Source organism: Macrobrachium nipponense, chromosome 18 (genome assembly GCF_015104395.2).
Source record: "Macrobrachium nipponense isolate FS-2020 chromosome 18, ASM1510439v2, whole genome shotgun sequence".
Taxonomy (NCBI): Eukaryota; Metazoa; Arthropoda; class Malacostraca; order Decapoda; family Palaemonidae; genus Macrobrachium; species Macrobrachium nipponense.
In genome coordinates, this window is record NC_087211.1 from 17,560,301 (window position 1) to 17,585,894 (window position 25,594).

General features: G+C 40.3%; 1 protein-coding gene across 4 annotated transcripts in view; it reads right to left on the minus strand.

The window, feature by feature from the left end:
* LOC135196888 (colorectal mutant cancer protein-like) overlaps positions 1-24,620 on the minus strand; it is a 28,311-nt gene extending 3,691 nt beyond the window's left edge. The window contains exons 1-11 of one of the 4 annotated variants that reach the window (XM_064223670.1): positions 24,463-24,620; positions 21,225-21,828; positions 17,514-17,627; positions 16,082-16,295; positions 13,746-13,852; positions 12,458-12,706; positions 11,675-11,959; positions 2,448-3,100; positions 1,989-2,232; positions 756-890; positions 387-577 (exon numbers count right to left, since the gene is read on the minus strand). In XM_064223670.1, the coding sequence (XP_064079740.1) occupies positions 387-577; positions 756-890; positions 1,989-2,232; positions 2,448-3,100; positions 11,675-11,959; positions 12,458-12,706; positions 13,746-13,852; positions 16,082-16,295; positions 17,514-17,627; positions 21,225-21,344 (2,312 nt within the window). In that variant the 5' untranslated portion in view covers positions 21,345-21,828; positions 24,463-24,620. Of the gene's footprint in view, positions 1-386; positions 578-755; positions 891-1,988; positions 2,254-2,447; positions 3,101-11,674; positions 11,960-12,457; positions 12,707-13,745; positions 13,853-16,081; positions 16,296-17,513; positions 17,628-21,224; positions 21,829-24,178; positions 24,426-24,462 lie in introns of those variants that run through there. The other 3 variants (XM_064223666.1, XM_064223668.1, XM_064223669.1) reach the window with 3 other exon arrangements.
* Positions 24,621-25,594: the final 974 nt, after the last annotated feature.

Genomic DNA, 25,594 nt, shown 5'->3' on the forward strand with positions numbered 1-25,594 from the left:
CAAGCACTGAGACCTATGAGGTCATTCAATGCTGGAAGGGAATTTGAGATAAAAAAAAAAGGTTTTAAAGGCGTAACAGGAGGAAAACTTCTGTTGCACTATGTAACAATTATAGGGAGAGGGTTGAGGAGAGTAAGGTGGATGAAAGAGAATATGAACAGAGGTACAGTAAAGGGAATCAAAGGGGATGTAGCTAGGGATCGATAGGACACTACAAAGAACCTTAAGTACATAATGCCTACAGTACAGTCTGTGAGGTGGACTGATGGCACTAACCCCCTACAAGGCAACATACCCATGAAATATACTTTAAAGTAATGATAAAGCTGCATTTGAACTACGTGAACGTAACCTAATTATTAAAGATAAGAATGGGAGCTGCTTACCCATTTGCTTTTTTAAGGTCGTTGATAAATTCTTGAGACTGCATATGCCTAGCTTCCGAGTTTTTGGTCACTTTCTCGAGAGTTGTCACAAGATCTTGCACGCGAGCTTTGAGCTGTCGTTCTCGACGCAGGGCCTCCATTATTTCTGGAGAAGAGGAATCTACCCCACTGTCACCTTCACCTTCAGTTTCCTGCAGAAAAACAACAAAGAATAATTCAACCTATTACCACAGAATTCTGAAGCGATATTTCATTAGAGCAGGCTGACTAGCGCTTTCCAGTACTGTACGTATTATATCTTACTAAGAAGTGATTCTACACATGAATAAATTGAAGGTATTCTTCAGGACAAGAGTATAAAGACATTACCTGTTCGCCATTAGGGCGAGCAATAGAAAGCTCTGATCGAAGGTGATCAATTGTAGCACAATATGCTGCTGCCTGAGCTTCATACGTTCCAACACGTAATTCCAACCCAGCCTTCTCACGTTCCAGCAAATACACCTGGGACATTCAGGAAGATAAGTTCTACCGAAAGAATGAAACAAACTAAATGCTCCAAAACTGTGTCTGCACTCGAATGAAAGCAGTTAATTATCTAAAAAAAAAAAACCTTCATGCCAGAGATAGATCCCATCTTATATATGTTATTTTGAAGTCCCTTACTGTCCAGTGTTTAAATTTTACAGCAAAATCTGAATATTTCAGCATGACTGATACTAGCATTTTAGGTATGTATACGATATAATGCAACATTATAAAGCCATAGATCCAGCATGATAAGAGACTTTGAACTGAGATTACATGGGAGACAATACAGAAGTAAATGTGATCGAGTCAATAGTACAAAAGCTAGGGCCGTAGCTTTATTTACTACGTCTGGTAAAGTGTATATGTACTGGGATGTTAATTTTTGTATGTGATATACATAGACCTAGAAAGGCTATGCAGGGGTGTTGAGTGTACTGTATTGATGATAAGTTGTTGAAAATGTTCAAAATTTTTATTAAGAAAGTGAAGCTTGCATTAATATGTAAGCAAAAGTGATTAGTTTGATGTAAAGGCTTGAAAAAACAAGAAAAATGGAGATAGTACACAGTAGTAGTCAAAAGTTTGGTGTAGGTGAAAACATGGCCAGTCATGTGGACAGAATGGAGGACAATAGGTTGGTGAAAAGAAAAATTTCAATTTAATTTATAATTATTTGGACGAAAGAGATGAGGATCTAAGAAGGGATGGATAGATGAAGTGAAAGAGGTTCTAGCGAAGAAAGGTTTCACTATAAGGGGAGAAAATGTACACATGCAAAACACAGGTGAATGACATAGTGTGCGTGTGTGAGTGTGTGTGTTTGTGTGTGTGTGCGTGCGTGTGTGTGTGTGTAGGGGGTCTGATGTGCCATCTTGCATAGGTGTATGGGGCAAATGGAGTGCCAGTTTTCTCCATGAGGGTTCATCCATAATTCAGCTTTTCATGTCTGAATCTAGCAGTGAAATTATCTTAGGGGAAATAAGTTATGGCTGAAACAAAAAGATATGTATGCATAAAGTTTTACACTAAAAGTATCTTTCCATACACATACAGTATATCAATGATTAATACCTGTGCTCGTAATTCTGCTCTGTCTTCTCTCATGGCAGTCAGTTCTTGCATCAATACTGCATTTTCTAAGTCCAGTTTGTGAGCTTCATGAACACTTAGTGGATAATGCTGCGTGAGAGGGTCTAAATGCACAGACTCCAGAGGTAGAATGGAAGCTGCTACGTGACTTCGCTCGTCTTGCAATCTTTTTATGATCTCTCTCAGTCGCTGCTCCTCGCCTCTACTGACATCTGATTCTACACCACTAGATATAGAAGAAATTGCACTGAAAAGGTAAACAAAAAACATAGCGGTATATCTCTTCTTAGATACATACAAAGAATTACCATTTCAGGGGCCCCCAAAAACATGAATGCAAAGGTGTGAACAAAATACTGTTAAGATCCTGGAATATCTCAAGCAACTTCATTCCTAAATCTGCTATGAATATTATGACACTGACCGAATAAAGCCTCATACCTTGTATTATTACTTGCTCCTATTTCATTCCAGCTTTCAGTGTCAGATTGATTACAGCCAGCCCTTTCCAACCTGGATAACAAATGCCGTGCAACATTTTCCGTTGATCTCCTCTGCTCCTGAGCTCTCCTTACCAGAATAGCAAGATCCTCCTGATCTCCAAAGTTCCAGCCTCCTCCTGCATTTGCTGAACCACCTCCACTTGACTTTACACCAACACCTGCAGCCTTACAACTGGCCAATAATAATCCAATTTCACTTTCCAGTAACGCCACCAATACCTCGTACGACTCTATGGTCTGATCTAAGTTTGTTACAGCTAGCTGTAAGGCCACTGAGTTGGATTCATATTTACCCATTAAAATACTCAGACGATCACAGTGCGCTTTTGATTCACTGAGAGTGATGGCTAGCACATCATTCTGAGCTTTCAGATGGTCCACTTTAGCATGGAGTCTTTCAATTTCAACTTCGAATTCCTTAAGCCTTTCATGAGGGGCTAGGGTTCCACCAGCTGTGGCAAGAGCATGATAGAGTTCTTGAGCATCACTTTCTTCCTGCACACCAGCCACTAATTGCTCAGCTACAGCAGTTGTCCATATTCCTACGCTGCTCAACTCACTCCCTGTGATTCTTAAATCACCACTTTCTGCCTGCAATAACAAATAGTGTGCATTAAATCACCACTTTCAAACTTCAACAGCACTGAATATATATCAAAATAACAATTTGTCAAAAATTTTATTTTTCCTAACTATACAAACCTGAGGTCCTTTACAATAGGAATGTAACTTGCGGCAGCTGGAACCGGTCGTAAGCTTCGAACAAGGGAGTTCGGTAGTTAACTGCTTGTCCGACAGTCAGCGCACCGCGCGACTGGGAGGTGAAGATCCACTTTACTTTAGGCCCAGGAAAAAACAGAGTGAGGGGTGGCATGAGGTGGGACTATGTGTAAAGGACCTCCGGTTTGTATAGTTAGGAAAAATACAATTTTCGACAAATTGTTATTTGTTCCGATACGAATACAAACCATGGGTCCTTTACAATAGGAAGACTCACTTCTTGGTGGGTGGACTCTGAGTCTTATGAACAGACTGGTGTTCATCCAACCTTGGTTCCCTCCCTGGTCGTAAGAGCAGAGGGAGGGATCCTAGCCTCTGCCCAATGATCGGGGTATGTACCGCAGGATCAATGGTCAAACCTCTGGACCCAAGTAATAAGAGGGAGGCAAGCGTACCTCTTAAAACTAGCAAGCAAGAACTTGTTCCTATTGCAAGAGGCAATATGAAGTCATGGGTTTGTCTCTTGTTGGCTTCCACTTCAACCCCCCTTGTTGGGGGAAGTGGTGGATAATCGCTCCTATCCCTAATGAAAGGGGTAGGATGGGACTCGGTTGAGTAGCTCACTTGCATCGGTCTCCTGTTTCAGCGTAGTGACGACCGCGTCCCTCTGCCCACAAGTAGAGGGAGAGAAAAAGATGGGGAAGAGAGGCCAGTCGCACTCTCATTCACTCATCCATTCATGCAGTCACACAAGGATGCGATGCTGTTCTGTCCACTCGGATGCTGGGTGAGCTACACAACTTGTTGAGCAGCCACCACAGGTCCCAAGGAAAAAGTATCCAAGGACCTGTGGGCTATATCCCGAAGGTAGAAGGAGGTGAAGGTGGTCTGGTTGGTCCAGACCCCTGCCTTCAGGACCTGCGCCACGGAGAAGTTCTTGCGGAACGCAAGGGAAGGACCAATACCTCTGACTTCGTGGGCTCTCGGAAGAAGGGTACGGATGTCGTCGCTACCATCAGCTTCGTATGCCCTCCTGATCACCTCACGCAGCCAGAAAGAAAGTGTTCTTGGATACTTCTTTCTAGGTCACCCCGGTGCTAACGAAGAGGCATCGACACTCAGGCCTGAGGTGCCGAGTTCTCTTCAGACAGCGCCGTAGCGCCCTCACAGGACAAAGCAGCATCTCATCCGCATCGAAGGATAAGCCATGAAGTTCCCCTACTCTCTTCGCCGATGCCAGGGCCAGCAAGAAGTCTGAATACTCTCAGAGTAGCTCAAAGGGACTTCGAGTCAAACTCCTAAGGACGAGAGTCACATCCCACCCTGGGGGCCTGAGTTCCCTGGGTGGGCAATATCTCTCGAAGCTCCTCATTAGCAGGGAGATCTAGAACGAGTTTGAGATATCCATCGAAGCTCCTCATTAGCAGGGAGATCTAGAACGAGTTTGAGATATCCACTCCCCTCAGTTTCAGGACTAGAGCCAGGGCAGCCTTGTATCCTTGTCTGTGGGGACAGAGAGGAGCTTCTCTCGGCGAAGGAAAATGAGGAAATCCGCTGCCTGCTGAAGAGTGGCTCTGAGAGGAGATAGACCCTGTCTACGACACCAACCACAGAAGACGGCCCACTTTCCCTGGTACACAGCTGCAGAGGACTGTCTGATGTACCCAGCCATCTCTGTTGCTGCTCGGCGAGAACAGCCTCTCGCTCGCAAGAGATGGTGGATAACAGCCAGCCGTGAAGAAGAAGGGACTGGACTGACTGGTGGTACCGTTCCACGTGTGGCTGGACGAGAAGGTTGTGCCAAGGGGGAATCTCTCTCGGTGCTCCTGCGAGAAGAGCCAGCAGGTCCGGATACCAGGGAGCCACCAGGATCATCCGGAGATTCGAGGTGGCCAGCACTCAGCTGATCACCTTGCGAATCAGACAGAACGGGGAAAAGGCATAAACGAAGAGGTTGTCCCACGGGTGTTGAAGAGCGTCCTCTGCAGCTGCCCATGGGTCCGGCACAGCCGAGTAGAAAACCCCCACAGGTTGAAGAGCCTTTCCGCCACATCTGGGTGTATCATCTGATCCTGATGGCTGAGCTTGTTTGCTACTACATTCCTCTTGCCTGGAATGTAGCGGGCTGGCCTCTTTACCAAGTGAGCCACGGCCCACTCGTGCACCTGCAACATCAACTGGTGCAACGGGAGGGACACTAGGCCCTCGTTTGTTGACGTATGCCACTACTGAGGTGTTGTCGCACATCAACACCACCGAGTGTCCCATCAGACAGTCCTGGAACTCTTGGAGAGCGAGGAACGCTGCCCTGAGCTCCAGGACGTTGATGTGAAGGTGCTTGTTGTGATGATCCCACACTCCTGCAGCCAACAACTCCTCCAGGTGTGCGCTCCATCCCATCCTCACGGTGAGTCGAGCCGCTGCGGTTCCAGCGACCGAGGGGACCTATTCCTTGTTCGGTCTGGGACCATCCCGTCAACCCTGGGGACCTGCGTATCGCTACGAGAGCGATCGCTGGCCTGGCGGGAGTCACCTGAGCAACTCTCACCTGTCTTCCGCTCAGTCCTGGCGCCGAGCGAACTCTGAAGCCTGGACTTTGGTTGCACGGTCACTCGCAGGCGACCGTACACTCGGTACCTCTCGCGAACAAGAGGCCAAGACGGGACCTGGTGTAGCAGCAGAGCCCCTAGCACCAGGTGAGGAGGTACCGGTGTTAGCCGGTACCCCTCTGGTCCCCGTCTTCTTCTCCCTTGCGGAAGGAGAGACGGGCCCCACTCCCAAAGGAGTGGAAGGACCAGCGGAAGATCCCCCCCTTCCCACCAGAGTGAGACGGGCCCTTAGAAGTTCCCGAGGGAGACTTCTTGGGGGGGTAGGAGACAGCCTTCTTCTTCCTCCCTGGCTGTGAAGCCTTGGAAGTCGAAGGGGAAGAGGCGGCAACAGACGACGATGAAGAAGACGATGAAGACGACGACGACACATTCTTCCTCTTCCTCTTTTCCTCTTCTTCTGTCAGCTTCCTCAGGAAGTCGTCAGGTCCTCCAGCCAGGACGGAGCCGGGGCAATTGCCGAAGCAACACGGCCTGGCTGCACCTGTCTGGAAGGACCTGCGACTGGGGCAGCAACACCACGGGCAGGAACGACGTCGGCAGGGGCTGGACCAGGTAAGACAGGTACAGCAGGTACGGCAAGCACGGCAGGAACGGCAGGTACAGCAGGAGGCGGGGCAGCGGCCAGCGACCTCCTGGGTACTGGTGGCAGGTCCAGGGGCGAGCTCTTGGGGCACCGGAAGTCGGGGGCTGAGGCGAGAGCGGCGAACCTGGGCGGTGGTGTTACGACCCTCCTCGGAACGCTGGACAATGGCGCTTGCACTGCAGCTGAAGGGGTCACCATAGTAATATGCTGCGTATACACCAGGTGAGGATGGGCGGCATACCCTGGGGTCGATACGGTGGTGGTGGTGGTGGTCACCGGTCCATGAGTCACCAGAGCAGAGCCACTCGCCAGGTGATCCAACAGCCCCTGAATACTCGGTGTCCCCTGGAGACCCAGCGAGTGCCACACCTGGCCATGATCGTCACCCGCAGCAATCGCACCTGAAGAAGCAAAAGTCGGGTTAGTAGGAGGGGTTCCCCCTCGCCCAGGGGGGGGGACAAGTCCCAACCCGAGCGAACGGAAGACCCCGAGTACAACTGGATGTCGGGGTATCTCGCCCTCTCCTCTACGCTCGACGGATCGGGCGAAGAGAAGGAGCAAGAAACAACCCCCCCCCCCCCCCCCCAAGGGGAAGGAGCCATAAGCGGGAGCTGAGAAGGAGGGAGGAAGGAAGACCAGGGTAGCCGAAGAACCCTCCGATGACTCCCTGGCAGGCCTACGTCGCTTCCTCCTCCCCTCAAAGCGCGCCCACTGCTCCTCCGACCACAACACACAAAGATCAAAGGGTTCGGCGTGAGAGCATTCGTGCCCCCGACACCGAGCACACAATTCATGAGGGTCTACCTCGGGAGGAGCGGAAGGTCCCACACCTACGGCCCTCCACACCAGGGCAAGTCCTGCGGCTGATGGGGGGGCGTGGGGAACTCTCCAGCCCACGAGAATCCATAATAAATTGTAATAATACAAGCACACATACTTACAGTATTGAGAACAATTCACACAAAAGCAAACCAAGGTTTGGAGAAAACAAAGCATACGACGAAAGGCGGGCAGAGAGAAGTGGAGAACACGTCTGTCACCCAGCGCGGCTGAAAGCAAAGTGGATTTTCACCTCCCAGTCGCGCGGTGCGCTGACTGTCGGACAAGCAGTTAACCCTCTTACGCCGGAGCGGTATATAAAAAATTGTCTCCCGTGTGCCGGAGGGGTTTCGGAGTGAGCGCGGAAGCGGAAAAAATATTTTTTTCAAAAAATCACAGCGCGCTTAGTTTTCAAGATTAAGAGTTCATTTTTGGCTCCTTTTTTTGTCATTGCCTGAAGTTTAGTATGCAACTATCAGAAATGAAAAAAAATTATCATTATCATATATAAATAATGCGATATATAATATATAATTGTATTCAAATCGCGCTGTGCGCAAAACGGTTAAAGATAACAAGTTACTTTGTTTTTCGTTGTAATGTACACTAAGTTGCAATCATTTTGGTATATAACACATTGTAAAACGATAAAAGCAACACAGAGAAAATATTATCACAAAATAATGCATGAATTCGTAACGCGCGGACGTAAACAAATATTTTTTTCAAAAATTCACCATAAATCTAAATATTGTCCTAGAGACTTCCAATTTCTTTCAAAATGAAGACAAATGATTGAATATTACTAAACTGTAAGAGTATTAGCTTACAATTGCAGTTTTCGACCATATCTGACGAGTTAAAGTTGACCAAATGTCGAATTCTTTTATATATATATATATATTTTATATGCAATTATTTCGGAAATAAGAAAAGCTACAACCTTCAAATATTTTCCGTTTTATTTTACATGAAATTGCGCACATTTTCATATATAAAACTCTATGAAATGCCTAATATGAAACGGAGCAAATATTCCGAGAATGGGACGTACGTATTTCGGGGATTTGTGGCGGAGAATCCGCGCGCAGAGGGAAGGAAAGATTTTTTGTTTAAATTCACCATAAATCTAAATATTTTGCTAGAGACTTCGAATTTGTTTCAAGATGAAGATAAATGACTGAATATTACTAGACTGTAAGAGTTTTAGCTTACAATTGCGTTTTTCGACCATTTCGGTAGAGTCAAAGTTGACCGAACATGGTTTTTTTTCTATTTATCGGGATTTATATGCAAATATTTCAAAAATGAGAAAAGATACAACCTTTAATTATTTTTTGTTGTATTCTAAATGAAATTGCGCACATTTTCATATATAAAACTTTATGTAACGGCTAATTTAAAATGGTGCAAACATTACCACAATCGCACATATGATTTTTTCGGAAGAGTTACCGCGCGGACGTAAAGAAAATGTTATTTTTTTCATAAATTCACCATAAATCGAAATATTGTGCTAGAGACTTCCAATTTGTTTCAAAATGAAGGTAAATGCTTGAATATTACTAGAATATAAGCGTTTTAGCTTACAATTCCGTTTTTCGACCATTTTGGTAGAGTCAAAGTTGACCGAAGGTTGAAATTTTGGCAATTATCGTTATTTCTATGAAAATATCTCAAAACTGATAAAAGCTACAACCATGGGTTGTTTTTAGTTGCATTGTGCATGAAATTGCGCACATTTCCATTAATAAAACTTTATATAACGACTAATTTTAAAATGGTGCAAACATTACCACAATCGTATGTATGATTTTTTTCAGAAGAGTTACCGCGCGGACGTAAGGAAAAAGTTTTTTCATAAATTCACCATAAATCGAAATATTGTGCTAGAAACTTCCAATTAGTTGCAAAATTAAGGTAAATGATTGAATATTATTAGAATATAAGCGTTTTAGCTTACAATTGCGTTTTTTGACCATTTCTGTAGAGTCAAAGTTGACCGAAGGTTGAAATTTTGGCAATTATCGTTATTTGTATGAAAATATCTCAAAACTGATAAAAGCTACAATCATGATTATTTTATTGTTGTATTCTACATAAAAATGCGCACATTTTCATATATAATACTTCATGTAACGGCTAATTTACAATGGTACAAAAATTATGTCAATGTGACGAAATAATTTCCGAGATGTGTCACAGATACTTTTTAGTGCGGCAAGAAAGAAATTCGCGCTTGCGCGCCTGAGTAACGATTGTAAACAAAACAACACCTTGATCCGTGAACTCCCAGCATCCCCCAAGGCGCGTGATTCAAAAGTTTTAGGCTGGTAGGCCTATAAGTATTTTTCCGCGAATTTAAAAAAAAACTTTTGTAAATCGACGTAAAATACGTCCAGTCGGCACACGGGAGACAAAAAATGTCGACGTAAAATACGTCCAGTCGGCGTAAGAGGGTTAACTACCGAACTCCCTTGTTCGAAGCTTACGACCGGTTCCAGCTGCCGCAAGTTACATTCCTATTGTAAAGGACCGATGGTTTGTATTCGTATCGGAACAAACACCATTTTCAGCAAGTAACAACATCAGGTAGGTACTACATCACTACTTTTGGCCTGTAACAGCATCAAACAGGTATTAAAAACTACTTTCAACCTATAGCAGCATTAAGTATGTATTAGGACACCACTTTCATCTTGCAACATTCAGTCCATAACATAAATGGTATAGTAATATTACAGTACCTCTAAATGCGGAACACATAATGTTTGAATTACCTCGTACCTGCATCTCTATAAAATGCACTTTTAAGCAAATTACTAATAACTTTGCCATCTACAGCTAATTATGATAGTCAGTTCAAAAGCATAAAATCTTTACAAAACAGGATATATGTTGGCCAACAATACCTTCATACAGACAAAGTTGGGCATATGAAATTATATCTTGTATAAACTAAAACAAAATGTGCATTTTTCTTTCCTAATTACACAGACTTTTCAGTGAGTTATGAAAGAACATATTTTGATCCAATGAAGAGATCTTCACAAAATAACAATCTTCACTGTTAAAATGAGACCAGACCACAGTTTACCATGATTTTCAAAGTACAAGACATTTAACACCACATGAAAAGCACAGCCTCGAGAAATAACATATGATGCAAGCATTTTATTTCTTCTTGGAGAAGGCTACAAGGAAATGTAGAAGAGGAGACCATGGAGTTGGAATGGAATGGAACATAGAATTAAGGCCAAAGGTCAGGCACTATGACCTATGAGGTCATTCAGTGCTGAAAGGAAACAGATTGAAATAGTTTGAAAGGTGTAATAGGAGGAAAACCTTACAGTTGCAGTATGAAACACTTGTTAGCAGAGGGTGGAAAGAAAGATGAAAAAAGAGAATATAATGGAGGTTGCAGCTAGGAGCTGATGACAATTATTAGTGCTATTAAACAATATGACCACCAAATAAGTTAATGTCCTTAACTCTCATCTTGCTGATCTGAGGTCTTTGTTCCTCCCAAATATATTACAGCTGATTTAACACATTACAATTCAAATATTTAACAACTAACCAAACTTTAAATGTTTAAGAGTCCTGCTTTCTAGTTTTGCCTGTCATTTCTTATTCTGATGGTTTTTGTCTGTCACTTCTGTAGACAGAATCTTTCCCTCTAATCCCTCATATCCTTACCCCTTCGTCTATACAGTACTTCCTCTTCATAAATTGGTGTAAACATAATGGTTTTCCATCTCATATTTGTTTATAAAAAAAAAATCATACAAGGGGTAACAATGAGATTCAATAGCATCTGTACTGGGTGGTAGTGGCAATAGGATGACAAAAAATGGTGCTAGGGAGAAAGGATTGCCAGGTATAATGCAGAGGAAGGAGGGAAGACAGAAAGGGGGCAGGTTTTGTGTGAAGGGTCAGAGGGTGAAATGAATAAGGCTAATTTAGGTTACCTAAGAGGACAGGAAGGGAGTGGTATGGAGGAGTTGGTGTTTAGAGCCTTCGGGTGTAAAGGAGGCTGTAAATTGCACAGTCTGGGAAAGGCTGATGCAAAGAATGGCAATAAAGTATACGTATAATGTTATACCTCAAGTTCATCAATCAAGAGTTTTGTCACTAAAACTGGTTAACGTTCAATACAAGAGAGGCAAAGATCAGCAAATAGAAAGGTCTTCATTCTCCAAAATGGCTGGTGAATCATGCAAACACATGGAAAACATTTAGATACACACTGCATTAATAATCAATTTAAGGTCAGAGACTGTTATCATAATTATGTGTATAAAACCATAACCTATTCTACACCAGCAGACGATAAATGTCCTAATTGTTTTACATGCCATCGAATCATATACATCATCATTTGATAAAAGAACCTATTCTACCTACAATATCTTACAAACATAAAATTCTTACCTTTTTAAGTCTTACTCTCTCAGCTAATTTACAAATAATAGGAGTTTCATCTTTAGTTGGCGTAGGGCCATCCATAGGTTGAGGGGAGGGTGATGGTGAAACTGTTCCCTGAACAGAACCACTTGGCCCAGAGCCACCAGGGACTGATCCAGTCAGTCCAGAGCCACAGGAAGTGGAAGTATAGGGTGCTAAAGGGCTTCCTCTCAGTCCTCTCACGGTCACAGCATCAGCTACCTGGACTGCTTGAGGAGGCATGGCTGGTTGCATTCGTTGGTACTCTCTTAACTGTAATTACTCAAGAAAAAATTGATTATGTTAAAAATAATAACAACATCAGCAACAAAAACACTGATGATGATGATGATGAAATTAATAGTTCATTCCAAAGTTTTCATTTTGTATATGTGAATGGGATATAGCTAGATACAATTTAACTTTACAAAAATAAAAAAGAATGAACACACATGTGCGCACTCACATGCATGAATCAACTGAATTTTATTCACATGATAACACTAATAGCTAAAGCAATACTGATTTCCTAACTCTACATTCTTGTAACTATATATATATGGTCTCAAAGGATTAAATATTTAGCCCTGAGAAATCAAGTACCTGTACAGTAATAAGAGTTTCAATAAACTCCAACAACTTCCATATCAGTTTCCTGATCAATAAAACTACGTATAAGCACGAGCTTCTTAGCAAGATTGGAAAATATGAGACAGAATGCTTTGAGTACACTATATATGGTGTGAAGGATCTACTGAATATGATACACACCTTTTTGCAGAGGGTATCCCTTTCCTGAGTCATGGCAGACAATGCATTCCTGTGGGTCGAACTATTGTGTTGAGCCAAGGCTAATGCGTGCTGTAGGCCCGTGTTTTCCTCTCTTAAAAGTCTAACTTCTTCTTCTAAAGCTTCTATAGACCTACTAGGCTCTTCATCTCCAGATGCCCGACAGCTGCCAGTATCCACACTACCCCTTGGGCATTCACTCACATCCAGATCAGCTATACCTTCACCAGCCTGAAAATAACACTTGTTGCCTAAAAGAATATCCTTTGTTCCTCTTATCAAAAATTGTTTTGGCAAAATATTAATAATCTGACTGATATTTATATTGCTGTGAGATTTCACAAATATAATGGCATAAGAAGATAAATGTCCTCAGTTAATGTATTTGGAGCAATGTCATGGAATGCCTTTGATATTTGTGTGACTAGATAATCAAGATATTTTTATTCAAGAAAACAAGTAGTACGTATACTGTAAGTACTAGATGGTCTCAACAAAGATAGAAACAGACATCCAACTTCTGCAGCTGATAAGGTACTGAAGCTTGACAGCAACAAATACAAATCTTTCTTAACATTGGTCACTTGATACTGTGTTACATTAAAATACACTTTTCTAACCACCAAAAGAAAAGATGTGCACTCACATTAGTTATTTCATCATAAGGAATTCAATCTTGTACATAATGATAAAACCCAATACAGGCAGTTCCCGGGTTACGACGGGGGTTCCGTTCTTGAGACACGTCGTAAGCCGAAAATCGTTGTAAGCCGGAACATTGTCAAAAATCCTAAGAAAACCTTACTTTTAATGCTTTAGGTGCATTCAAAACTATGTAAACTGCATTCTTATTGCATTTTTCATAAAAAAAACTTTAAATATTGATTAATTTTCATTTTTGGTGTCATATTTCATCTGCCAGATCAGCGTTTGTAGGCGTTGTAACCCTGGGACATGCGTCGTAACCCTGGAACATGCGTTGTAACCCTGGAAATAATTTCTGATGAATATAATTGAAAAGCGTCGTAACCTCGGAACGTCGTAAGCCGAGACCGTCGTAACCCGGACACTGCCTGTATGTCTTCATCATAAGCAATGATTGATGTACGTATGCAGTAATAATCAAGTTTATACTGCAATCATAATGGCTTTCATAAACAAACTAAACATACTTGACCCTGATGTAACTAAAAGCTCAATCTGATATTATGAATATGAGTTGAAGCATTGTATGTGCTAAACTGAAAATGTTCAGTCTACCAAGACCCACCTCTACAGCCCGGTCATCTATATCACAAGAAGTGGAAGCATCAGTGGCAGTCTGGTCACGAGGCTCTTCCATGTGGTCCTCCGAGTCCACAGCCTCACTCGTTGAGTCTACAGAGAAGAAGAATAGTCATTGCTTTCAGGTTTCTAACACTCCATCAATCAGTAAACATCAAATTCAAAAAAGAATCCAGCATGCTTAAGCAACATGAAAGAATACAACAGAGACGAAAACACTGCAAATGACAATACTCATTCATATATAATATGACTATTATGACACCAATGTTTTTCAGCACTTTCAAACAAGCAATCTACTGCAGCTAAATATGTACCCCTACAGCATTATCATTAAAAAAAGTACATAATCTTTTATAAAACTAGGCAACACAGGTTAATGTACAACTTGCAAGCACTCTACTCACTTACAACATGAGTTTTAAAATGTAGACTATTCCCTTATTCAGCTTCCCATGAATACATGAAAAATATACCTGTACAATGTGACCACTTTGAAAAAGGGCCACACTCAGTGTAACTTTTCAAAACCTGTGTAATTGCATAGGTTAGGCCAATCACTCTTATGGAGGTATAAATTAAAACTTATGTGGAAATGGAAACCAGTTAAATCAACTAAATCTGAAAATATCTTTCAGCTTCACATTTTTATCATTAATGCTAAAAAGGAGACCTACATATTCAATTGTTCACAAAACTCTTGCAGTACCTCCAGGAATAGATGAAATAACTTGATACTGAAGGGTTTTCAATAATATGAATGCTATTGCACTCCTGACAAATGTGCTTAATCATGACATTAAAAATGTTTTTCATAATGCCTGAAAACTTAACCCTTCCAGTACGGCAGGGAAGGTGGGAAAGAATCCCAAAAATTTGGTAGAATTAAGAAACCATGACCAGGATTTTTTCCTAATTAACCTCTTGGATGTATGCACTATGGGCAGGGTGGGGGGGTATGGTTAATATAGCACAGATTCACCTGCTTACTATAGTACCATATTTATAAACTCATCTGAAATAGTGTTTAAATTAAGCAGTCTGAAAAAGAGGCCCTATGGGTCAATGCTGAGTTCTCTCACTCTCTCTATCTGATTCTAACTAAAGGTTCACAGTCAAAAGTCTGTGATTACCAAAAATTGTTTCAGTGCAGTATAAAGGTTGTCAAAACTTGGGAGAGAGCAAGGTAATAAAATTAGAATTTCTCGAATGGAGGGCAAAACATTCATACTGATTACGCAGAGTTATGGTAGGTGAGTGTAGGATTGAAAAGTATGATTACTTTTGTAGACGTGATAAATCTGAAATACTTACACTTTAAATAAGGTAGATTATTTGTTATAAAAACAGTCCACTTTTATTTATAAGTCGGAAGAAATTTAGTTTATCAAACTATGGGAAACAAACATACCCAGTTAGTTCAGGTTAACAACCAGATCTCTGGAAACTATGATATGTGGAAAATGGATACAGAAAACATAATAAAAAATGGCATCTTACTCATAACAAATTGTTTCTTGCTTTGATAATTTCTTAAATTCGTGTAAAATTTCTACTGAAGTTGTACTTGATCCAAATGCACAAATATATGACATCTGTATAAGATGAGTCTCGTCTCATACATCTATTGACAGCAGAAAATATGCACTAACAGCATACGTCATTATGGCCAGACATACATCCCATAGTGTCATTAGCAGCATTACTCTCCGAGGAAAACTATAGGAAGCACAAGATAGTTCAAAGACTTCCACAACCAAGAAGAATGGGGATAGTTGACAATCTGGATGAAACTGTCCTGTGGACCCTTATTCTACAGAAGTCTTGCCAAAATTAGCAAACGTCTACTGTATAATATCTATAGGAAAAATTCAATGCAATACACTACGACCCCTTCAGAAGTGAAAGGCCCTCTGACATGGACATCAAGCTGATATACGTACATACACCTGACTAATCAACAAAGGTAACCTCCAAGCCGTTGGCCATTTCACCATCAGGAAGGAGCTTGTTGGAAAGAAAGCCCTAGATGTAAGTTCTTCACTGCTCTCTAAAAGAGGCTGTCTGCCAACAAGATGACCACTCCTAGTCATGTTTGGATAGCATATTCCTCCAATGAGACCCCTAACTTTTAATTTGTTACACTGTACATTCTTTGATAAGGCTTGTCAATTAATATCTGAGGGACTACGTTTGAACATTACCTGCAGAATCTCAGAAGAAAAGTCCACTTCCTGTTATATTTGCTGATCCTCTGAATTTTTTTTTAAGAGAAAAATAGCAAGAAAAATGATCTTGCAATAAAATATTGTCAAAACCTACCTGTTGCATCATGTTGATCGTGTGAAAGTTCCGAATGTGAATACTCTTCCACAACAGCTGCTTCCTCCTCAGCAATGACATTTATGCGTTGCTGATCAATCTTCCTGGAGAGCTCAGCAATGACGGAATGAAGCTCGGTAAGGCGCTCCTCATACCTGGCTGCTTGTATGTCTAGTTTGTCTTCACTCTCACGTTCCACACGAACTTTTTCTAGCTGTTAAAGTAAAGCTTTTATGATCATTATGCTATGGAACTGGTGTTTTGGAAAAGGCTGTGAAAATGCAGCAAATGACAGTTGTCAGTCAGTCTGGTTTCATCTCAGGGAAATCACTAGCAGAAGAAGTCTTTATAATGGTTCAACTACAGTGATGTAATGTGTAAAAATGGAATTGGTTAACCACACATTTGTGAATGTTGAGATTGATTCAACTATCATGACAAGCAATGGGAAAGGCATCATGAAAGCAAAAGGTACCAGTGGGCTAATCTGAGTTGGATTTTACTTCATCATATCCAAACATCCAGAGTGAATGAAGACAGCATTAAGTACTAAATCAAAACTGATCAATGTTGGGGTTCATCAAGAATAAGCTACTGAGTCATTCACTGCCCATCACAGAAATGGAGGAAGATATTTAACGTTTAAGGGATTTGTCATTATTCTAATACAAATGAACATCTGCTAAGCTCTCTAACTATTCAGCTGCCTTTTGCATAATTTCATTTAATCAATTATATTTTTGTAATATTTACCAACATCTCCAAAATATGAATGCTCAGAAATGAGCATTCACAATAACTATTTATATGCAATAAAGAAAAACAAACCTTAAGTTTACATACATATAAAATACAGTACTACAGTGTCATTATTTTCATCTTCATTATCATCAACAATATGATCTACAATGCTGATATGTACTCCTCTCCTTGTGACTTACTTTTTACTTTTCATAAGAAGTTTGTGTTAGGGTCTAAACTCCTTCCCCAATGCAACCAAACCAAATGGTCCACTGCTGTTACATATTCTAACTCTCAACTTCAAATCGTCCAAGTGTATCATTGTACTACATTTATTTTTCTAATCCCTTTACCTTTCTTTGGTCACTTATGTTACTTCGAATATCTTACATGGCTATGCTCCTTTGTATATCATTCATTCTAATGTGAAGTGTAGATCCACAAACTTAAAAATTGAAAACCGTGATAGGTGTGTCATCAACTGCTCTATGCTTTGTAGAAAATTTTCAGAACAGGCTAGAGTAGTTCAGTACCAAAGTTTTCGTATAATTTCAAATAATCCCCAAAGCATTAGCAAAACATTCTTCTCTTAAGCCAACAGACACGAAGAAAGGGTTATTAAAAAAAATGAGTTATGTAACTCGGGTAGGCCGTATCAGACACTGTAATACAAAAATTGTTTGTAACTAACCTGGGTAACGGTCAGAGTCTTCTCCAACATATCACGTTCTTGAGAGATCACATTCAATCTGGAGGACAGTTCAAGGATCTCATCCTTCAAGGACTCTAAGGTAGCTAGATGTACCTGCAAAGGAATCAGAACTTGAGCAACCACAGGCCATGTTATGACAATTACTCCATAAACGTAAGAGGCATCAAACATAACCCGGAATGTCAGTAGTAGTACAACAGGAAACGATTTTACTTTCCTGATCTATACACTGGAAGCAATGCATCATGTAATTCAATCATTTATTTATAATTTTAACTATAGTAGATTCACATCAACCATGCATTTGATGTCTAGGCCAGTCCCTTACGACGCTCCTGATTGGCTGTTGATAAGCCAATCACTCGGCTGGAAACTCTCAGCCTCTTTTTAGACTTCACATAGGTAGGATGTACGTTCAACCTCTCCTGAGGGATACTTTTATAAGACGTGTCCCTCAGGAACATAGATCCCACCCATGTGAACTCTCGAGAGAGACTAAGAGTTTCTAGCCCTGTGATTGGCTTATCAACTGCCAATCAGGAGCATCGTAAGGGACTGGCTTAGACATCAAATGCACGTTCATGTGATTGTTTGTATGGTGCTTTTACGTTGCATGGAACCAGTGGCTATTCAGCAACGGGACCAACGGCTTTACGTGACTTCCGAACCACGTCGAGAGTGAACTTCTATCACCAGAAATACACATCTCTCACTCCTCAATGGAATGGCCGAGAATCGAACCACGGTTCATGTGAGCATACTATAGTATATACATATTTGTCTATGATATTTATTAATTTAAATTTTTTTTAAAATGGTCTATTCTTTCTGTCTTTTCCATTACCTTCTATTAATTCTTCTTAATAAACACCATATTCTTTAGAGGCTTGATTTTCAAGTCAATGTCCCCTGTGGTGGGCCTACTCCATATGAAGGGGCTCATCTTCTGAATAATAATAATAATAATAATAATAATAATAATAATAATAATAATAATAATAATAATAAGCAAAGTAAAAATGTGGTTTTGAAAATTTTTCAAGATTAAGAAATGAAAGTAACATGCAATGAAGTCAGTTTCAAGACAGAATAACAGAGACATACTTCAAATGCTGAGTTGTGGATGAACTCACTGCGCAGAAAACATCAGCAGCAACAGCTCATCAGCAAAACGTCCAACCTCCCTTTGCAGTCTACCTAAATCTTTGCAAGCAATCTCGTGCTTCCTAAGTATGATGGCCACTCCTTTCAAGCCATTATAAAATATATACAGTACATATATAATACAATATATATATATATATATATTATATATATATATATATCTATATATATATATATAGATATATATATACATATATATATATTTTATATACAGTGAAACCCCAATATTTGCATTCTCAAGATTTGCAGATTTGGCTAGTCTCAGGTTTCTCTATGGAGCATATCTACCCATTATTAACAGAAAATTCTTATGCTCCTATTTGCAGTATTTTTCACTAAGAAATATTCACTAAATAATGCGTTTTCATATCAATTTCATGACTGAATATTTTTTCGTTAAAACTATTAAAATATTCAGGTACAAGCATTTTTAAAGTGTTTTTCTTGAGTTTGAATTATCAAAATAGGCAGTTCTAAGAATTTTTAGAGGGGTTTTAAGTGTTCACAGATTTTAGCTTTTTGCAGGGAGGTGGAGTCTGATATGCATCCCCTACAAATATGGGTGGTCCACGGTATACACACACACACACACACACACACACACACACACACACATATATATATTACTATATATATATATATATATATATCTATATATATATATATAATATATATATATATATACTATATCCTTTGCATGTATCTTATTTTTTCTCAGCCTTTCAATCCTTCTTGCACCTCTATTACTACACAAACCATTTATGTCAATCAACAGCTTCAATTTCCTTTCTTTCATTTGCATTTAACATCTGTACTTCACTTCCATAAAGGAAAGTTGGCTCAACAGTTCCTTTGTATATTCCTACTATGACTTCCACACACACTCCAAACCATGCCCTCAATCTTTTGACAAACACTGCTTCTCTACTTGCTTTGCTTATTTTCTAACCATCTTTTTTTTTATCCTACTGTTATCTATTTTGTCAGTTATGAATATCTATATGAATCAACCACTTCCAATTCATCTGTCTTTAATATCAACATTCACTGCTCCATCTTACTGGTTTCTATTTACATTTCTAACTTTACTCCACCTCATACTCACTCTTATGTTTCTTTTTGCAAAGACTTCGTGATTCTTTGACTGGTTTCAGCAGTGTCGTCATGATACCCATTCACAGCCCATTTTATGTTGTAAAACTTTGCACCTACATCTACTGACCTTTCTTTGACTTCTCATATTGTTCCATTTATGAATGTATTCAATCATGATAACTTAAGACACCATTGTTTAAGACAAACTTTTACACCCAACTAGTCACTCACTGTCTAAATATTCTGAAAGAACCCACTTGCAACAAAAGGCATACCAACCTCCATTCTCCAGCTATCAATCCCTCTGTCATCTGTTTTGCTTCCTCAACTAAAATCCTACCATCAACCTTTTCTGGTATTCTGAGGTCTTCTGTTTCTAAAATTACCAGTTTTATTTACCCATACTTATCATTGTTGCTTCTATCACCAGTATCTTCACATGCTGGAATAATTATTACCCTCACCCATTCCTTCGGAGCCTTTCCCTCTTCCAGACATCTTCCACACAATGGTTAGCTGCTCAGTCACACTACTATCACCAAGCCTTTAGCAACTTACTTGTAATCTTGTCGATACCTTGTAACTTTCCTTCCTGAAACCTTTTAAATTGTTTTCTATATGTCCTCAACTTCCACAAGCATTCTCAAAAATAACCTTTTCAACACTTGAGTCAATCACGCCTGCCACTCTTACTGTCATATTCAACAAACCTTCAAAGTGTATTTGATCACTACTTGGCAGAAGTAAATCAAAACAGTGATTTTGATATCCATGAAGTAACAAAAGCATATGAGGAGAAAATGGATGGAAATTGGGTTAGGGTTCAAGATGAAGTTGAATGAATATATGACAAGACTGCACAATTCCACGACAATGTCACAAAGTTTGAAGGGTTGACAAATCAATTAGGGCTATAGGTTTTCTGGTGATACAACTACCAAGGTCACTTATTTATGGTGTTGGCATGAATTGTCCAATGTTTGAAGTGAGAGGAGATGAGGAAAAGAAAAGTTTGGTGAATAAGAGAAAAGCCGTGGAAGTTGTGCAAATGAATGACTGTTTCTGTGGCATCTGAAACTGAAAGGGTGAGATCAGTGTAGGTGAATGGACAGATCAGTATTGTGAGATGGTTTATTCGTGTGAAAAGAATGGAGGATGACAAGTTGGTGAAAATTTCACAATTAATGATGATAGTGCTGGATAGATGGAGTGAAAGATGGCAGTGGAAAGGAGGGACCTCAGCATCCATGAAGACTGTATGCAAGATAGATATGAATGGTGCAGTACTGATCCTTCTGTGTGAGGGTTTAGGACTGCTAATGTTGTGGAAGTTCCCTGCACGTGGTTCATCCATAAATCAGCAGTTCCTGTTAAAGGGTATTATAGAATTTAGGCCTACATAAATGTATGAAATAGAACAAGTAGTCCTACCTCCTTCTGCGAGCACGGCTGACCGGCCTCAAGAGTGGCTCCGGAATAGAAGTTTTGAGACGACGGGCCTCCTCCCTGGACACCTCCTGATGGTTCTCGCTGAATGGCTCCTGAGGACATCCTTTTTCCCTGCTATTCCTCTTCCTTTAGGATCTTCTTCTTCTTCCTCCTCCTCCTCCCTCGCCCACTAACTCCGAGGCCCGAGGACTTGAGGGAGGGAGTGAACAGGAGGAGGAAGAGACATGGACTCTCTAATTCCTTACGTCTTGAGCTACATAGACTGCATAGCAACGTGACCGGGGTTCGGCAATGCACTTCGCATTCTAGAAGGGTGGCATCATCAGCAGCAGCAGCAGCAGCAGCAGTAGTAGCAACAGCAGGTCAGTGAAAAGTCCTCGTGACCCTTCGGCCAGCAGCGGCGCAAATCACGTTACATGTCAGTGGCTGAGGAGGAGAAGGAGCAGAATGCCGTTTCTGTCTCATTCCCAACATTCGAACTCAGTCCACCTAGTATTGTTTTGCTGCGCTCCCACACGTCATCATCGTTATGTCGCCGGCCGCACTACCAGTGTCTTTTTTCCTCCCTGCATTCGAGCTCATCGCCCTGTTCATGAGAGTGGGATGAAATACGGAGGAAAGAGGAGATTCCCGAATCTCGTGTAACACAACCAGTTGCGGATTTAAGCGAGGGGTTGGGGGGGCTTGGTAACGTGTCCCCAACCACCATGGATATGAATAACAGAACATTGTTTTCTTTCAATAAATCATTATTAGTGGCAAAAGTGTGCTTATTTAAAGGTTACTTCAACAACAACAACTATACATGTGTGCATAGATAATATACTTTGATATATATATGTACCATAAGTGTGTACATGTTGCATATACATATATATATATATATATATATATATAGTATATATATATATCTATATATATATATTCATCAATAAAGGGAAGAGGACACATGCAGATGTACAGGCTGTCTTTATTCCGACGTTTTGTAATTGTCTAATTCACGACATCATCAGGGCTGTTAAAATGGAAAACGTCGGAATAAAAACAGCCCTGATGATGTAATGAACTGGACAATTACGAAACGTCAAAATAAAGACGGCCTGTACATCCTGACTCCTAACACTAAACTATATATATATATTATATATATATATATATATATATATATATATATATAAATATATAATTTATATATATAATCGGCCGGCTCCCCCGCCCCCAATGCAAGATTTCTAGATCCGTCACTGCACAGAACAGAACAGAATCAGAGAATTTATACAAAATATCTCGGAACTTTTAATTCCAAAATTGTTGATAATATTGTGATCGTATATCGAGGAGAAGAAGATAAAGATATCGGAAATTTGACAAAGGATTCTTATGCAGTAGGGTATTGACGTAACTTTATACGCTGGAAAAATGTGCATTGTTTCTATAAATATCGTAAATCGATGAAGTTGTGTGAACTTCACCTCACATAAAGACCTACAGCCTAGTTGCGTTACACACAGTTGCCACGACTTACGTGCTAAAATAACTGAAGATTATCATCTAAATCTCTATTTTTAGTTTATTTCTGAACAGCCGCACCAATATACAGTGAATGTTCCTCGCTGTGGAACTTCTCAGTTCCAGAGGTCCTTCACCCCTATGTGGAACAGCCTCCCTTCAAAAGGATGTGATGTAATTGGAACTTCTTTAGAAGTCCAAGCGAAGATGCAATGCATCACTATCATAATATAATTCTTCTTGTATTTTAAAAATTTCCATTTTTAATACAATTTTTTTGATTGATTTATTTCTTTATTGTAATAAGTGGTGTCTTCTTTCTGTACTTCCCTTTGGCTTCTCTTACTTCTTGTTACTGAACACCATAATATCCCTTGGAAGTTTGAATTCGAAGTCAGTGGCCCTTTCGGTGGCCTGGTTCCAGGTGAATAGGGTTCATTTTCTGAATAATAATAATAATAATAATAATAATAATAATAATAATAATAATAATAATAATAATAATAATAATAATAATAATAATAATAATAATAGACTGAAATAACTGATTTGGATCTCCCCGGATTTGAAATTGATGGAAATAATAATAATATAATAATTGGAACCTCTTACCCAACAGAAAAGTAGGTGCCTGTACATAATATACTCTTGACACCATATATATATATATATATATATATATTATATATATATATCTATATATATATATATATATATATACTATTAATATACTGTTGCTGCCTAAGCTGTGTCATGCAAAAAAGATCGTTGTTCTCAGCAACAAATGAGTGGTAACACATGAGTTACAGGCTGCCCAAGGAGTAAGGAAACGCGCTGGCATAAGGCCGGCGTCATATAATGCAAAGACAACGTTAATAACTTAATCTGACATTCATTCAGAAACTGCACATCTTATCTTGGGATGTGCACGGCAGGCAACAAGGCTACTTTACCCACACAGCTGTGTGTGTGTGTGTGAGCGCGTATGTGTGCGTGTGTGCGTGTGTGTTTGTTTTAGTCAATAAACATACATCTTAAACACGACAAATATCTGACACGAGGACGTGTCATATGCCGAAATTCACATAAGGTTCTTCAGTAACACAACTTTCTGTACCATCACAGCTGTAGGTATGTGTACCATTTTTTCCCCTTTTTTTTACGTTAGTCGATAAACATGAATCTTGCAAACGAAACATTGTGTCAAATATCGAAATGCACAACAGGATTGTCCAATAACACGCCTATTTACACTATTTCTTCCACAGTGTCCTTCGGTACACATCGAAAAATCCATAAAATCTGCGAATGTCCCGTCCACTCTGCTCTGAGGGCATAGGCCTTTATGAAGGCTGCCGTGGTAAACGGATGGTCGTCTGTCTTTTTCGGACACGGATACACACACACACACCCATCCAACAACGAACCCTCCATCTCTGAAGAATCTCGAGACGAAGAAGGAGAGAGAAAGAAAAGAGGTCCGCCCTATCAACGAAACCATCCCCTCACTCTCTCTCTCTCTCTGCTTTTCCCCTTAAACCTATCTCTCTCTCTCACACAGAGAGTCTCTTGCGCAAATCGCTGCCGCCGTCAGAAGAAGAACGTCTTTGAAAGACGATCTTCCTCCGTGCGAAGAGAAGTGCAAGCGCCATTGTTCCGGTCGTGCGCCCGTCGACTCGTGAGGAAAAATCGCGTCAAATAACAAACAGACCACCGTAATTAACATCGTGTAGTGCACTGAAACACGCGGCGTAGTGAAGCGTTGCACGTCCGAGCCCACACTGAGGCTAACTCAGTCAAGGTGCCGATAAACAAGGCGAAAGGGGCTGCCTCCTGCCTGGCTCTGGCTGCTGCTGCAGAGAGAGAGAGCGCACCCTACTTCGGTTCGGTCGAGCACCCAATGTTCCCCTCTTCTCTCTCTTCTCTCTCTCTCTCTCTCTCTCTCTCTCTCTCTCTCCTTATAATTGCCAAGATCTCGTCCTAGTCTAGTTAACCGTTTTCGCTGTAAGGTTTCATTTATTTATCTGTTTTAAAATATATTATTTTCGCCCGACATTCACGCAAATTAAATTGTCCAAGAATTTCGGTGTCTTACGGCACTGGGATTACTCACGCATAATTAATATATATATAATATATATATATATATATAGATATATATATATAATATATATTATATATATATATATGTGTGTGTGTGTGTGTGTGTGTGTGTGTGTGTGTGTGTGTGTGTGTGGTGTGTGTGTGTGTGTGTGTAGCTCTAGGAAATCTGAAATCAACCAGTCACCTATAAGTGCTGAAAAATTTCGAGTTTTCGACATGCCGTAATAGATATTAAATTTCACGTAAGTCCCAGTTTATATCGAACGTTTTAGTTGTTATTGATCGATTTCAATAGACCCATATGGAAGGTGGAAGTCTGGAACGAGGAGAACAATTATCACTTGTTTTAGTTTCATTGGGAATCCATGATTTCTTTTATGTGTCCGGGAAGCCATGGATAAATTTTAATTACTTTTTTCTATAAAGGATGCCTGCATGAGCTATGAAACAAGGGACTTTATTGCGTTAACGTGGTAAAGCGGGTGATATTTGTTTCCTTTGGGAATTTCGTAATAAAAACTCACTCCTTTTTATACCAACCGCGTAGTCTTCGAAAGAATTCCTTTGATATAGGCCTAGGCTTAACATTAATTCCTTGAATGTTTAAACTGTGGTAAGCTGACACCGGTTACGACAGGCGTGAAACATAACAAATATGTTTTCTTTTAATAAATATTTCTTAAAAACTGTGTTCATTCTAAAAGAAAACATTAAACATACCTTTGCTTTGTACAACACGA